The following is a 16,613-nucleotide window of genomic DNA, read 5'->3' as shown; positions in this document are numbered from 1 at the left end:
TGCTGTTGACTCTCTTGAGGGACAGGAAGCCTTGCAGAGGGATCTAGATAGATTGGAGCGTTGGGCAATGATTAATGGGATGAAATTTAACACATCAAAATGCCAGATTCTGCACCTAGGACGGAGTAACACTGGACAAAAAGTGTAAGCTGGGAGAGGAGTGGCTGGAGAGCAGCCCTGCAGAAAGGGATCTGGGGGTGCTGGCTGACAGCAGGCTCAACATGAGTCAGCAGTGTGCCCTGGCAGCCCAGAGGGCAAACCCCATCCTGGGGTGCACCAAACACAGCACAGCCAGCCGGTCAAAAGAGGTGATTGTCCCGCTGTATTCAGTGTTGGTGCGGCCTCACCTCGAGCACTGTGTGCAGTTCTGGGCCCCACAATTTAAGAAGGATGTGAAGGTCCTTGAATGCGTCCAGAGCAGGGCAACAAAGCTGGCGGAAGGGCTGGAAGGCATGTCCTGTGCGGAGCGGCTGAGGACTGTGGGTTTGTCTAGTTTGGAGAAGAGGAGGCTGTGGGGTGACCTCATTGCTCTCTACAGCTTCCTGGGGAGGGTAAGTGCAGAGGGAGGTGCTGAGCTCTTCTCCCTGGGATCCAGTGACAGGACGCATAGGAATGGTTCAAAGCTGCACCAGGGGAGGTTCAGACTGGACATTAGGAAGCATTTCTTTACCAAGAGGGTGGTCAAACACTGGAACAGGCTTCCTAGAGAGGTGGTCAATGCCCCATGCCTGTCAGTGTTTCAGAGGCATTTGGACAACGCCCCTCGTAATTTGATTTAACTTCTGGTGAGCCCTGAAGAGGTCAGGCAGTTGGACTAGATGATCACTGTAGGTCCCTTCCAACTGAAATAGACTATTCTATTCTATCTTTTGATGATGAGAAATACAATTACATACTTTTCTGTTTATCTTGAACATATCGAAGGAGAGGGAAGATCTTAGGTTGTCGAAGTCAGCGTTTACATGATAGTTCATGATTAGATTTCTGATCACAGACTTATATTTAGGCCAAGGAGATGGAGATGTGCTCTGCTATCTGTTTGCTCACACATCCTTTTCTGACTTTCATATTTGCCTCAGACTGCAGCAACTATACTAGACTGGTGTCTTATGCTGCTGCAGAGGATTAGCAGGACTTGCACCCCTGATGAAGAGATTCTATTAAAAAACAAGAGGATTCTGTTATTTTAATAATAGTAACAGAATACTGAATTATAAACCATCCTGAGTATCTCTACTACTGGTGCTATTGTTGTACCTTCTGTTTCTTTACTGCTGGTGTCATTGTCTTTGAGTTTTATTTAATTCCTTATAGCTGCTTTTAAAAAGGAAATAACTGTAGAATACAAGACTGGTTGTATGACCAGTTAATGAAATTTCTTTCTGACAACACAAAAGTTTAACAAAAGTTTTCATGATAAAGAAATTGTTTTCTTTTTCTTTTCAGGTACCATGATCAACAGGATGTTACTAGCAACTTCCTTGGAGCAATGTGGTTGATTTCAATAACTTTTCTATCCATTGGATATGGTGACATGGTACCTAATACATACTGTGGGAAAGGAGTCTGTTTACTCACTGGAATCATGGTGAGTGTTTCTGAATTTATTCATTGGATATGAGATTAAGTTTGCTGCAATTAATCCCAAGACTTGTGGTAGTCATAAAGAAATATTTGTTTGCTGGCTTGTAGGGTATATATACGTACTCGCACCATTCCCATGGTGTTTCATTCCTGGTAACGGAATGGAGGGTTTTCTTCTTCTTTAGGTAAAATTTAGCAGCTGTGTAATGAAATACAGAGAAACAAATTCCACCCCGATATAATTCGCCGCTTCAAAATCTCAATAGAGTCTTTCATTAAATGTTAAGGTATCATATCATCTCGATTATCTTTGGACAGGTGTAATTGGACCATCACTAATAATGAAGCTACAGTTGTGACTTTTGTTTCTTAAAATTAAATTACTCAAAAACAAAGAAATGTCATGGTGGCTAATCTCCTAAAGCATTTTCCTTGAGCATAGTTTTCTATATTACTTCTTATAAGTCTAATAACTACGATCCATAGCATTCCATTGCTTTACGTGGATTTATGTAGTGTAATTTTCACTGTAAGAGTTTTTGTTACCATTGATACAATGCAGCAATTGTTAGTCCATGCATATTCAGTATATATTTATTAACTGTAGTTAATGTCTGGTTTTAATTTTTCTGTATTGCACCATTTGGTCTCAGGCAGGGAGTAAGGCAATATATTATAATGTCTGGGAAATTTACGCATATCTGCAGTAAATTAGAAGTAAAAAAGCTGTGGACTCTGCCACTTTTATTTATGTCAACTCCTATGTAAATGTCCCTGTGAATGAGAAGGGCAGAATGAGCATCATATATACTGTATATAACAGTAAGATATATACTTGTTTTACTTGTTTCTGAATTTTTGCCATTGATCATAAGTAATGCAGCTCCAATATCTACTTTCTGTTAAAACAGGTATAGTGGGATTATGACTGGAAACAAATGGTGTCAAATAGTTGCCCCTTTTGAACAGGTTTTTTTTGGTAAAATTTTCGTTTATAAGAGTGTATTTTGTGTTCAAAGAGTAAAATAGATCAATGCATTTTTGTAATGTTTAAAAATATTTTCCAAATGCCTTTTTTTTTTTTTTAAAAAACATCTGACAGGTTTCAGGTCATTGACCTTTATTGAGAAAGACTTCCAGTACATTTTGCCGATGATGGCAAATGCGTGTCTCCTCAAACACAGAGTTTGCAATAGAGTTGGAAGGTACAGGCTGAAAGCAGAGGAATGACTCAGAGGGCTTTTTTAAAGGCTGTTGGCTAAGCTCAAATCTGCCATCTTCTGGGGTATTTGCCTTTGCTTCTCTTTCTGAGCTGGATTTTGTTGCCAGAGAGAATAAAACGTGGTCCTAAGTTCATTAGGAAAAAAGGAGGACAAGTAGTATATATTGCCACGGGGATGTGCAGAATGGGGACAGAACCCTTATAAAGCTTTCCTTCTTCCCCAGGCACTGTTCAGAAATAAGAAGCAAATACTTGAAAATGCAGGTATCAGATCATTTTGTTCACTCAAATTGTTCAGCACTTTTCGGCATTTCATTATGAAAAAAACTTACTGTAACAGAAACCTAGGACATTCAAAGCCCTGCAGAAGTGCAATGAGAATAGTGGTATTGATACTAATCATCTATAGGTTTCACACTGCTATTGCACTTATGCCAATGCAAATGATAGCAGCATCTGGATTGTTATTTTGAATAGCTGGGTAGACTTACTATTTTATTATGATGAAAACAAGGTAAAAATAAAATCAGAAAAAGAGACTCCAGATTATTGCAAATGTTATTCTATACGCCTGTGAATGAACCACACAGAAGCTGAAATTAGAAGATATATTTGTCATTTTGCTTATGACAGCACCATTTGGATTCAGATGTAAAATTATTTATGGCGGTTGCTTCCATTGCTTTGATGAAAAACTAAAGTACTGATTAATATGTACCATTTGCACACATGGCATTTCTTTTTCACAACTGAAACAAGATTCCGTTGAAAATTAGACTTGTAAAATGTATGGATGATGCTCACCTTCATGTCTTTGGTTGTTTTTTATGATTAAAAATTCTGCAGCTGCTTTGGAAGCATAAAAGTTCCAATCAGAATCTCATAGTAATGAGTTTGGGATAAATACCTCCAGAGACAGAAAGCATTCTTAACCAAAAAACAAGCCAGGTAGCTAGTGTGTAGGTAAAACAATACCGAAAACCTGACCCCTAATTACATTTTTAAAGACATCCACAATATGGCTTTGGCAAACGTCATCTTTGAGGAAAAAATTATGGAGCAATGGGAGAAAGTCAGATGTTGAAATTACTCTTTTTTTTCTTTTTTTTTTTTTTAAATAAGGGATCTGAAAGATATGAAGTATGAAACAGTGAACATAATAATGAACTATCTTCCAGCCTAAACAGCAATACAGAAAAACTTACAGGTCTTCAATATAATTCTTTAAAACCAGCTACTCTTCTGAAACTTGTACAGTAACTAACTAATATTTGTTGTGGAAAAGATAAGATCCTAAAAGAACAGACTTACTGATTTTTATTTCAATAGGAGTGGTTGATGGTCTAATTAAAAGATACACCAGGATAATTGTTGAATGAATGTAAGGAATAAAATCAAACCCTGTGTGTGATTTTAAGAGGGAAAATGTAATTCCCTAGCATCTGAAATGGCAAATATGTTGTTGAATTAGTGTGATCAATACCAAATACCACTGAGTTTTTGCTTTTGGATAAGGTCCCTGTTGAAAAGGATGGAACAGAGAATAAATAGAAATACTGGCGAATACAAAAGTGGTTACACAGAGCACTGAAGAGTTAATACTGGCTTTGCAAAACTGGTGGCCCATGGAGGGCTCCTTCGGTGTCTTGACCGCAATGAAGGGAGAGCCCAGGTGCCCCATCTGTCCTCCCACTTCTGCTTCAGGAATTGCTTTCTGTGCAATGGAAACTGGACTGCTCAGGCTGCGCTCCAGCCTGGGAAGCAGACTTTATGCAGTCTGCTGATGGCACCAAGTTGTGCTGGCTGTTGAAACTGCAGCTACTGCTATCTTGAGGCACTGGTTCAAGTGACATCTTTTAAATTCTGCAGATGCACAGTGCTGGAAAATCTTTACACATATTCAGATTATACGAAAAGGAAAAAAGCCTTGAGAATCGTTAAGAGTAAGCCAACAAAGAAGTCTGATTAATATATTAGAAAAATTAAAAAAAAAAAGAAACCTGTGAACAAAGAATGCAACTACTGAAAAAATATTTACTGTCATATTGAACAATTTACTTTTTGATCTTGCAAAGCACTTAGATATGTGAAACTTTAATGAAAATACTGACAGAGAGTGATACAGAGTTGGTGGCATGGGTAAATGCAGAGATGCTTTACAGACAGGCAAGTGAAACTGAACTGGGTACCTCAACTTGATTACCTATCAGTGTTTTTCCAGTGAGATTTCACGAGGCAGCAGTAGCAGACCATGGGCCAGGTGGACTATAAATCAGATAGTAAATATGTCCTCTGCCCTCTGTATGCATTAGGTAGGTCTGCAGGAGCGTGATGGATGGATAGAAATATGAGTGCTGTCACTGTTAATCAGAACAGGATATAGAGGAGATGGGGAGACCTATGGCATCTTCACCATGCCATGCAGCTTGTCAGAGTTTTGTCTGAAGATGCCACCCGTGGTTGTCAGTGCACACCCAAGCAGATCTCTCAGATCCTGGTCATCAGGCTGAGCTCAGCTACAGGTGGAGCACTTTGTTTATGCTGGTGCTAGATGGAACTGCTTATACAGGCAGCACTTCCACCTCCTTAATGGCTTTTTGGAGTTAGGGCCTTGGAGTGGTTTGCCAAATTTTCCTTGCTTTATGAGGAGTATAATGAAGTTAGCAAAAACATAAAGAAGGGAAGTAGAAATTGGTAGAAGTAAAAGAAGGGGGCAAGTATGAGAAGATATGGGAAGGTGCATAATTATTGACTGTGAGATGGATAATTTTTATAGACCTTTGTAAGCTTTTGTACCTATGCAAGATAAAATAATCACAATCCATTCCGACTCCAAATAGAAGGTGCTGTTGCAAGGTTTGAGAAGGACTCTTCTCCTTTTACATCCAGCATTATGTGATGAGCTAGTGCATTTATTGTATGATGCAAAGCTAAGGATGCAGAATCTTCCTGCAGAGCAATGGCCAACAGTTAGAAGCAGACGTGCAGAACTAGTAGGTCAAACCTATGTTGCTGCAATAAAATGGATGAGTTGCAATTGTCCTGTCACAGGATGCACAAGGTGGTTGGCTGTAACTTGGATGAAGATTGCTTTAAATGAAATAGGTGTTATTTCAGACTGTCTGCCTCCCTAATGCTGAAAGTGCATCTTAAACGCTTCTGTTATTGAAATTAATTCCAAAGAGATCCTTAAGCCTATGAAAGAACCAAATAAATTGGGAAAGTTTTCTTGAATTTACATCATACAGGTGGACAGGATTAGAAGTTTCTTCTGGAAAAAATTTAAGAAACATCTTTTAACTACAGGATTTGAACACTACTCATGTAGGTGAAAAATTCTTATTAGAGTAGTCACAATGCAGTCAATATGTGTACAATCTGGCCTTAGGGTTACTAGTTCTAAATTGTGAATCAAAAATGGATCAGATCTGATTTTAAAGTTTCTCATGCGGCAGCTTTTAATGTCCTTGTGAAAGTCTGCATTTAGTTCAAAAGAATCACAATTCCTTTCCTATGCATCATGAAAAAAGTGACGAGGGTGAGGTGTTTCTGAGAATAGGGGCCTCTTCATCTAAGGTTAAATTGTGGTGTTTGTGCATACAGTTTTATCTTAGACTCAGCCTGGTCTTACCAACAAATACAGAGAACTATCTACAAGAGGAACATGGCACCTAGAGTAGTATGGTTTTTAACTACATGATTTTTGTTGGTAGGAAAATCTGAACTGTAACATCTTTGAAATTCTAATAGAGAAAAAGAGAAAAAAGTAGATTCTAACTGCATAGTTAACATCGGCTGCAGATCTGCTGGGGTGATTTCTGAAAAAGAGAAAAAGAAGGTAAACATCAGATTTCAGCAATGAAATATAAAAATTATTTTACAGAACTTTCTATGGATAATGTACAAAAAGGTCATAATAATGCCTAAAACATTGTGGGATTTTTTATGAAAACTTTTGTTTACATTGTTTAATTCTGTAATGAGTTGCGGAAACACAAAATTGTTTATGAAATACAGAAATGTATTTTGAATTACACTCAAAGAGCTGAAAAGGTATGATTAAGACTAATATGCTGCTTTGTGGGTAGATAGGTATGGTTGAACTGATAGAAGCAACTCAATTTTCTGTAATAACAGTAAAAGAGTAATAGATTGTATTGCTATTTAAAGGTTTACCTAGAACACTTTGCACATTGATCAAGAATCTATAATATTTTTATCATTTCTAGTAGCTGGTAGTAAAAGGTCAGAGCAATGTGGTGAATAGTTTTGTGGATGAGAAGCCTGCTAGAGGAATTTAAAAAATCTAGAACACAGCTCAGTTTTTACTTCCCTGAAGTACAGGAAAATAGGAAAAGCTTTTCATGCAAATTGGTGGCATCTTGGGTCCATATCTCAGATCTATGGTAGAATTTAATTCAGTTGGTTCTGAGAATTCAATAATAAATGTAAGTGATGTCAGGATTCAGAACAGATTGTATTTATTCCTTCTAACGTAATACAACCTAACTGGACAGTGTGTCAAGCAGAAATGTAATATGGAGAAGACAGTTAATGATGCTTGAATTATTAGGGTTGAAGCTATTAAAAGTTGGGCTGCTCAGAAATTCTTCAGCTCCTCTACTGTTGTTGTTCCAGCACACCAGATTGCCAAAATGGAAACTTTTGTAAGGAACAAACATAGTTTGGGATTATTTTATGGCTATAGCTTGTTGGGATGAAATTTCTAACTGAAGCAAAGAAAAATAAATTATCAAAATCGAGTTGAGAAGCCACCGGAGAGTGATCCCTGAAGAAGTGGTGGTTAAGCCAGTAATCTGAAATGTCAGAGGAGGGCAGAGGCTCTACCTCCATTTGAGTAAACAAAATCTCCTGGAAGGTGTAACCCTCTTTTAGAATTAGAAAAATTAAGGAAAAATCCTCCCTCGGAAGGTCTTCAGTTCATACCAGTAGAGCAGGGAAGTTTTTGAAGTGTCAGAGGTCAGAGGAACTGCTTCTCACTTAGGTCTAGCTAGGAGTTACGGATGCGTTTCAGCAAGTTCAAAGGCAGTCAGTTACTGCTGGAATGAACAGCAATTGTCCCATGATACCTTTGTTTACATAGATATGACTGGAGCTGACGACTGTTACAGTAAAACTTCTGCTTTGTTTTGAAAAAATGTAATTTGGTTTGGTTTCATTTGGTTTCAATAACTTCAGATTTAATACAGCAATTTTAATATATTTTTACAGGTATTCTCATGAAACTTTTGTATTTACAGTACAGGCGTTGGACAAGAACGTCATTGGTAGCTGTCATCCTGAATTATTAAAGTAATGTTTCCCATCAGTGTTGTAGGCTGTTGAGCCTGCTTGCTTAGTGAAATCAGATTTCACCTCCTTGCTCAGCAAAAAGGTTTTTTTGCCCGTCGGCAGAAACTGTCTTGATCTCCAGTGGTTTTTCAACTGTTATGACCATTGAAGGTTTCCCAGGAGCCCAGCCACCAAGGTGCATTCAATTCTTGAGCTTCTCTGAGCTAACACTACTATCATTTATAGGTTCCCTTGTAGAAGAGAGATTGTGTTCATTTTATAAATCATCATTTTCTGTGCTGTCTCAGAAGCCTTTCCCAGTACCCAGCTTGCATTACTCAAGAAAAGGAATTTACTTCACCCCTGCTACCACTACCCATTACTGTGTCTAAGAGTATTTAATCAAGTTCATATTTGCATATGACATTTATTGCTCTTCATAATTTTTATTTTTGCAACATTGCTAAAAACCTTATGGACTAATTAGAAATAAAGGAATCTGCTCATCTGCTGTTGTACAGATTAGAAGTTTAAATGTTGCAATAAAATTCTAGCTGTGGTGCAGACAAACTCCACTGAAAACAATACTAGCCAGGCAAATATTGGATATATGAAAGTATAAATAATGCAAAATTATTTTAGGTCACCTTTTTGGCTGGGATGGCATAGTTGTTGTCCTATTACTCATCCTATTTTGTTTCAGTGTTGCAAGGTTACACATTTCTCCCAGTAGACAATGACAAATGCAAAAACACATTTATACAACGCCATTTCCCTAGCCCCTGTCTGTCTTGTGGATGGATTCCTCCCTCAACTTTTGCATTGCTTATTTTGGAGAAGTTTTTTTACTTCAAGCAAGATTTCCGCCCCCCCTGCTTCCCTGGTGGTCCTGTAAGTCCAACTTCTGGAGAGCCAAATGAACAGAGTACCTGTTTAAATTCTTACAGGATTTTCATTTTATGCAGAGCAGCAGGAGGAATGTTGTGCCTTTTCTGGTGCAGAGCTAAATTTCCCACCAGAACCATATGTCTGCAAAGCGGACCTTCTCTCTCCCTCAGTGGATCCCAAGGGAAATGAGCAAGAAATGTGGCAACTGCCTTCTTTCAGCTACAGGCAAGTATAGCAGGACATTTTTGTGACAACTACAGCACTAAAGACTGCACTTCACTTCCAGTCCAGTAAACTAAAGCTGCCAGGAGACTTTCAGCTGAGATATGTTGCTTTCTTTCTCAACAATAGCATCCTCCAGGCATATATATGACCTCCAGGCAGTTGCAGAAATGGCTGAATTCATTGTTGTCTTGTAAAGGTATTTTGGAACCTTACCAAAGAAAGAACAAAGTGGACATGCCAGAGTCATCTACTTGGAGGAGTACAGGGTTTCTCTGCTGACCAAATGCTGCTTTCAGTGCAGCTTATCAGCCAGTGCTAGCCATTCTTTGCCTTAGATAACCCTGTAGTTGAAGAGTTGCAAGCACCTCTCTTTGGTTATCACTGAAACTGTGCCCTTACCAGAATGTTAGATGTAAATACTAGACTTTATTGAAGCCTGAATCCTGCAGCTTTGCAATCACTGCATATTGCACCAGTGTGAACCCCCAGCCTTAGCACTTGTGAGCGGTAGGAAAGGCAAGGTCTTGATCCAAACTTCATAGCCTCACCCTCATCAGATACTTTGGGCAACACCAGCTTTCTCCCTCTAGCTACCATGGCTATGTCTGCGGTAGTTTACTATAATGTAAAATTCTCTGTGGTAAGTTTAAGTTAGTCAGCTTTGGTCTGCTGGTTCTGATGATAGCAGCAGAAAGCTCAGGGTGGGCTGTGTCAGTAAAGAGAAGGACAGAAGACTGTGATTAGACTGCTAAAGGCATCTCAGATGGTATAGTATATAATAAGTATATTGATACATAATCTCGGTAAACCACAGCAGGATCTGAAGGAGAAAAAAAGGCAAAGTCGGGTCTAGTATTATGATATTTATGGTGTAATTGGTTAATACAGACTTACCGTCTTTATTTATTGTTATTTATATTCCTTTAGCACTTCGAGATTTTAAGACCTGATCCTATTGATACCAATACTATATAAAGACAGTAGAGATATATAGTCCAAATTCCTAAACAGTTTACCGTCTCCATATAGCAAAAAGTGGGGAACAATGAGGCATTGTATAGGATCAAAACAAGTGATCTTGGCACACCAGAATCTTAAGTACCTTCACTGGTTTTCCTAGGCTCTATAGTAAGAAATCTCCTAAAAAAGAAGGGAAGGAATTTGAAAGAAAACTATGTATTAGATTTGTACATGTTTCCAGGGAGCTTTTCCTAAGTCAAGAGATGATGCAAAGGATTTTGTCTGAAAGGGCTTATTAGATCTCATATCCATTGCTTCCATACTGATGAGAGGGAAGAGCCTGGAGTCACACCATATTGCAACTGTGGCAAAAGTTCTATATGTGATGCCATAGAGAAGGGAATAGATGGGCACAGAGCAGAGTAACATAGTAAAAATGACAGGCAAAGAAAATAACCAGTGCAGCAATCTCTGATATGGCTAAGAAAGAGATAATTTGTTTTGTTAAAGCAGATGAAAGGAAGCTTGCAATAATTCAGAACTAAGTGCCAAGAGGAGAGACTGTGTAGACAGATAGGGAAAGTTGCAGTTTATGATGCCTAAGGGTACAGTGAAAGATAACACTAAGTAATAGTTATTTTGCTCTGAAGGGCATGTTTAAGCATTTTGTTCAGTTGCTAAATTTAAAGTATAACTTAGAATACAATGAATTTCACTTTTCTTCTCTTGCTGTTTTCAAATAGCTTGGGCTTGATGTCAAAAAGCCAATGCCTGTTGACATTTTATTTTTTCCCTCAACTTAGTCCGTTCTTCCATTCCTTTTTCTAAGGAACATCAGTCATCCTTTAAGCTTGTGTAACTGAGAAAATAATTAGCCTACTAGTGTTTAACAAGTACCTAAGTATATATGTGAGTCAAATACCCACATACACTTACTTCTATCAGGACAACTTACGTTGGATTCTAGGCACCAAAGAGGGTACCAAGGAGGGCTTTCATGGACTATTGCTTACCTGCATGAGCATTTGAACTTAAGGCATCGTTCTTTGTCCTGAACAGGAGCAGCATGCTTAGAATGAAGATGAAGAATGTCCTAAAGTTGTTTGTAGATACATCAGAATGTTTTCATACAGGACAGCACCTAAACAGATTGACAGTCAAGGAGAGTTCTGTCCAGTGTAAATGGCTGTAAACCTTATGCTTCAAGACTGTACTGCTCACAAATGCTCACAAAAGCTTTACGTCACCATCAGAGAACTGATGCCAGTGTGCAGTCCAGTGTTTGTTGCTTTGCCCAACTGAAAGACTGAGGATGTGTCATATGTTTGTTTTCAGACTTCTTGCTTTTACTGAAGACTAATACACACACTTTCATATCAAGCGAGAAATATTGTGCATTCAGGATGAGGTTCATGTGCTTCATCCTCAAATCCTTGCAAATAGAAAATAGGCATTGCTCAGCTCATCGGCGCAGTCCTTGTCTTGTCATTTTAGAGAAGCCTGTTTTTAAATCTGTGATCTTTAAGGGCTTCTCCTGGTTTAGTAGATAAGTTTGTTCAGCCCGTACATGCTTTCTGGAAAATAGAAAAAATCAGGTAGATCAGCTTTTAAAACTGGTAGTTGCTGGCAAACCCTTGATCATAGAGTACTTGAAAGAAATCAAATTAATGGATGGTTAATTCTGTTATTACCTGTTTCCATTAAATGGAGCAAATGAGCAATATAGTCAAACTTTAACTTTGGCTTGCCCAAGTTGCTTACACTGTATGTGTTGTCATAATTTGTGCCCAGGTTTTTTAACAGCTGTGTCTAAATTGTCAACACAGCTTGTAACTGTTTAATGCTTCATTTAATGTGAACACATACAAAACTTTCCTGCATAGAAAAAGAATTCTTCAATTTTGAGAAACTGTGAAAGCTAAATTGTCTGTTTTTCAAATTTGCCTGAAATCACTGAAAATCTGAATAGTCAGTATGAATTAATTAAATTTTTTGGCCATTTTTTCCCTTTCTTGTGAAATAGTCTTAAGTCAGACCTTTTGGTTCTGATGTATATAGTTATAAACATTTACTAGCTAGCACAAACTGATGCTTCTTAATTTTTTGAAATCTGACACTTGCTTTTACATCTTTTACTTTAGCCACACCCTGAATGGACTGTTCAATGGGGTAGAAGTTGGTGGCTTTCAGATATATGTATCTCTAGCTAAAGCTGCAGTGGACTGATGAGGGAACGTTATGAATATTCATTCTTTCATTCTCCTTTTCCTCAAATTTTGGCGTACTGGAAGTCCTATTCTCAAAAGAGCCCTTCTTGCAGTTGAAATAATTATCGTTGTGCTTTTACTTAGCCTAAGTCATTTTAATAAAAAAGTAGCTGCTGCATTATGTAGTATTGATATTAGAAAAAACCCTGAGCATATGAGCATGAATTCATTGAATTCATGTTACTGATTTTCATATGAATCAGGATATTCAAAAACATGAAGAGTATGATGCTTACGATGCTACTATTCTAAAGTAACTGTATTGCCCCAATTTAATTTCTGCTATTTGGAATAATTCTCACTTTATTAGTATTTTTAAGCATGCTGAGATCTTTTGGGGAGCCATATAATAGTGCAGAGCACTGTAACATAAAATATTAATTAACATCATGTACTTTACGTGGAATTTCAATCTTATTTCTGTAAGCCATTAGTTGTTCAAAGAATGAGCCTAATTTGTTTTCCTTTAATGTACTGTGAAACATAAACATGCAGATAATATAATACTTCCTTCTTTTGCAGAAATGCTAAAAGAGCTAATTTTGATATCCTGAGATCCCATCTTATCCCACAAAACCAAGAGGGGTAACCTGAATCTGGAATGGATGGCTATGAGCTCTTCAGAAGGGACAGGCGAGGAAGGAGAGGCGGTGGGGTAGCCCTGTATGTTAGGGAGTGCTTCGACTGTCTAGAGCTCAATGGTAGTGATGACGAGGTCGAGTGCTTGTGGGTAAGGATGAGGGGGAAGGCCAACAAGGCAGATATCCTGCTGGGAGTCTGTTATAGACCACCTAGCCAGGATGAGGAGGCAGACGAAATATTCTACCAGAGACTCGCAGAAGTCTCACAGTCGCTAGCCCTCGTTCTCATGGGGGACTTCAACTTTCCACATGTCTGCTGGAAATACAACACGACAGAGAGGAAACAGTCGAGGAGGTTCCTGGAGTGTGTGGAGGATAACTTCCTGACGCAGCTGGTAAGCGAGCCCACCAGGGGAGGTGCCTCGCTTGATCTGCTGTTCACAAACAGAGAAGGACTGGTGGGAGATGTGGTGGTCGGAGGTCGTCTTGGGCTTCGCGACCATGAAACGATAGACTTCTCCATTCTTGGTGAAGTAAGGAGGGGGGTCAGCAAAACCGCTACCGTGGACTTCCGGAGGGCGGACTTTGGCCTGCTCAGGACACTGGCTGAGAGAGTCCCTTGGGAGACAGTCCTGAAGGGCAAGGGGGTCCAGGAAGGCTGGACGTTCTTCAAGAAGGAAGTCTTAAAGGCGCAAGAGTGGGCTGTCCCCATGTGCAGCAAGAAGAACGGGCGGGGAAGACGACCGGCCTGGCTGAACGGGGAGCTCTGGCTGGGACTCAGGAAAAAAAGGAGAGTTTATCACTTGTGGAAGAAGGGGCAGGCAACTCAAGAAGAGTACAGGGATCTCATTAGGTCGTGCAGAGTAGAAACTAGAAAGGCAAAAGCCCAGCTAGAACGCAACCTGGCCACTGTCGTGAGAGGCAACAAAAAATGTTTTTACACGTGTATTAATGACAAAAAGAGAGCCAAGGAGAATCTTCATCCTTTATTGGGTGCAGGGGGGGAACGTTGCCACCAAAGCCGAGGATAAGGCTGAGGTACTTAATGCCTTCTTTGCCTCAGTCTTTAATAGTCAGAGCAGTTATACTCAGGGTATTCAGCTCCCTGAGCTGGAAGACAGGGACGGCGAGCAGGATAAACCCCCCATAATCCAAGAGGAAGCAGTTAATGACCTGCTACGCCACCTGGACGCTCACAAGTCTATGGGGCCGGATGGGATCCATCTGAGGGTACTGAGGGAGCTGGCGGAGGAGCTTGCCGAGCTCCATCGTTTACCAGCAGTCCTGGTTAACTGGGGAGGTCCCGGATGACTGGAGGCTTGCCAATGTGACGCCCATCTACAAGAAGGGCCGGAAGGAGGATCCGGGGAACTACAGGCTGGTCAGCCTGACCTCGGTGCCGGGGAAGATTATGGAGCGGTTTGTCTTGAGGGCGCTCACAAGCCATGTGCGGGACAACCAGGGGATCAGGCCCAGCCAGCACGGGTTCATGGAAGGCAGGTCCTGCTTGACCAACCTGATCTCCTTCTATGACCAGGTGACCCACCTCGTGGATGAGGGAAAGGCTGTGGATGTGGTCTGCCTGGACTTCAGTAAAGCCTTTGACCCTGTCTCCCACAGCATTCTCCTAGAGAAGCTGGTGGCTCACAGCTTAGACAGGTACACTCTTCGCTGGGTGAAAAACTGGCTGGATGGCCGAGCCCAGAGAGTTGTGGTCAACAGAGTTAAATCCAGTTGGCGGCCGGTGACGAGCGGTGTTCCCCAGGGCTCAGTTTTGGGGCCGGTCTTGTTCAATATCTTTATCAATGATCTGGATGAGGGCATCGAGTGCACCCTCAGTACGTTTGCAGACGACACCAAGTTGGGCGGGAGTGTTGATCTGCTCGAGGGTAGGAAGGCTCTGCAGAGGGACCTGGACAGGCTGGATCGATGGGCCGAGGCCAACTGTATGAGGTTCAACAAGGCCAAGTGCCGGGTCCTGCACTTCGGCCACAACAACCCCAGGCAACGGTACAGGCTTGGGGAAGAGTGGCTGGAAAGCTACCCAGAGGAAAAGGACCTGGGGGTGCTGGTTGACAGCCGGCTGAACACGAGCCGGCAGTGTGCCCAAGTGGCCAAGAAGGCCAACGGCATCCTGGCCTGTATCAGAAATAGTGTGGCCAGCAGGAGTAGGGAGGTGATCGTGCCCCTGTACTCGGCACTGGTGAGGCCGCACCTCGAATACTGTGTTCAGTTCTGGGCCCCTCACTACAAGAAGGACATTGAAGTGCTGGAGCGTGTCCAGAGAAGGGCAACGAAGCTGGTGAAGGGCCTGGAGCACAAGCCTTATGAGGAGCGGCTGAGGGAACTGGGGTTGTTTAGTCTGGAGAAGAGGAGGCTGAGGGGAGACCTCATCGCGCTCTACAACTACCTGAAAGGAGGTTGTAGCGAGGTGGGTGTTGGTCTCTTCTCCCAAGTAACTAGCGATAGGATGAGAAGAAATGGCCTCAAGTTGTGCCAAGGGAGGTTTAGACTGGACATTAGGAGAAATTTCTTTACTGAAAGAGTGGTCAGGCCTTGGAAGAGGCTGCCCAGGGAAGTGGTTGAGTCACCATCCCTGGAAGTATTTAAAAGACGTGTAGATGAGGCACTCAGGGACATGGTGTAGTGGGCATGGTGGTGTTGGGTTGATGGTTGGACTCGATGATCTTAGAGGTCTTTTCCAATCTTAATGATTCTATGATTCTATAATACCTCTCCATCCTGGAGATAAGGAAGATAGCAGTGCTTATACACCATAGAGTTGGTTGTCGTAGCTTGCCGATGACAATATTCTGCTGCTGCAGGCAGTGTCTTTCATGTGAGATATAAAGCTACTGTTTTTAACAGTGTTTGGCCCTTATAACTGCAGTGCCACTCTGAAAAAGCAACGGCTGGAATAATTTCAGCTCTCACCAAATTCCTTCTGCCTGTCACCATTCCTCTAGCCTTTTCTGGGGTAGCTGGGAAGCGGGATCTAATATTTCTCTCCCCTGGTAACTTGGCATAAACAGCTGTTTTGTGCCACTTTGCCAGTGGTGTCTGTCTCATTCCATTTTAGCATTCTTGCTGTAAGCAGGCAGAACTCATGTTATGTCATTAAATTAACATCTGGCCTTGGTTATCCTGACATACTGGGCCAAAAGATGTCTTCTTTTCATGTTCTTGCTGTTGTATGGGGTAATTTATTTATTTATTTGTCCACAGAGAAGTCTTCTGCATATTAGCACTTCCCTCCTGCCCTCCTTCACAGGCAGAAGATCAAAGGAGAGCTGTCTATTTTCTGGAGAGGTAGGGCATGTGGTAGAGCATCTCCTGCCTAGTCCTCTTCTCAGAAAGCTTGGTGTATTTCTGAAGTGCTCAGCCTTAAGCTGCACTGGCTGCCTTCTTCCTTTTTAACTCTCAGTGGGATCTGGAGAAGCAAAGGAATTTATAGCCCCATTTTGACTCATCTCATGGAGAGAACAAGACTTCCAGTAGATTTCGATGAACTTCTATCGAACACAGGGTTGGAGAACAGAGGGAGAGGGAACAGCAAAGCTAGAAAGCTTAGTATCGAGGACAGGAGAGAAGCAG

The 16,613-nt window shown here is 41.0% G+C and overlaps 1 protein-coding gene across 2 annotated transcripts in view; it reads left to right on the top strand.

The window, feature by feature from the left end:
* KCNN2 (potassium calcium-activated channel subfamily N member 2) overlaps positions 1–16,613 on the top strand; it is a 72,523-nt gene that overhangs the window by 44,820 nt on the left and 11,090 nt on the right. For both annotated transcript variants that reach the window (XM_075136680.1, XM_075136681.1), the window contains one exon: positions 1,447–1,588. In XM_075136680.1, the coding sequence (XP_074992781.1) occupies positions 1,447–1,588 (142 nt within the window). The remainder of the gene's footprint in view (positions 1–1,446; positions 1,589–16,613) is intronic.

The sequence above is a fragment of the Calonectris borealis genome, chromosome Z (assembly GCF_964195595.1).
Source record: "Calonectris borealis chromosome Z, bCalBor7.hap1.2, whole genome shotgun sequence".
Taxonomy (NCBI): Eukaryota; Metazoa; Chordata; class Aves; order Procellariiformes; family Procellariidae; genus Calonectris; species Calonectris borealis.
Note: the sequence above shows the minus strand (reverse complement) of the source record. Positions and strands in the feature narration are given on the sequence as shown.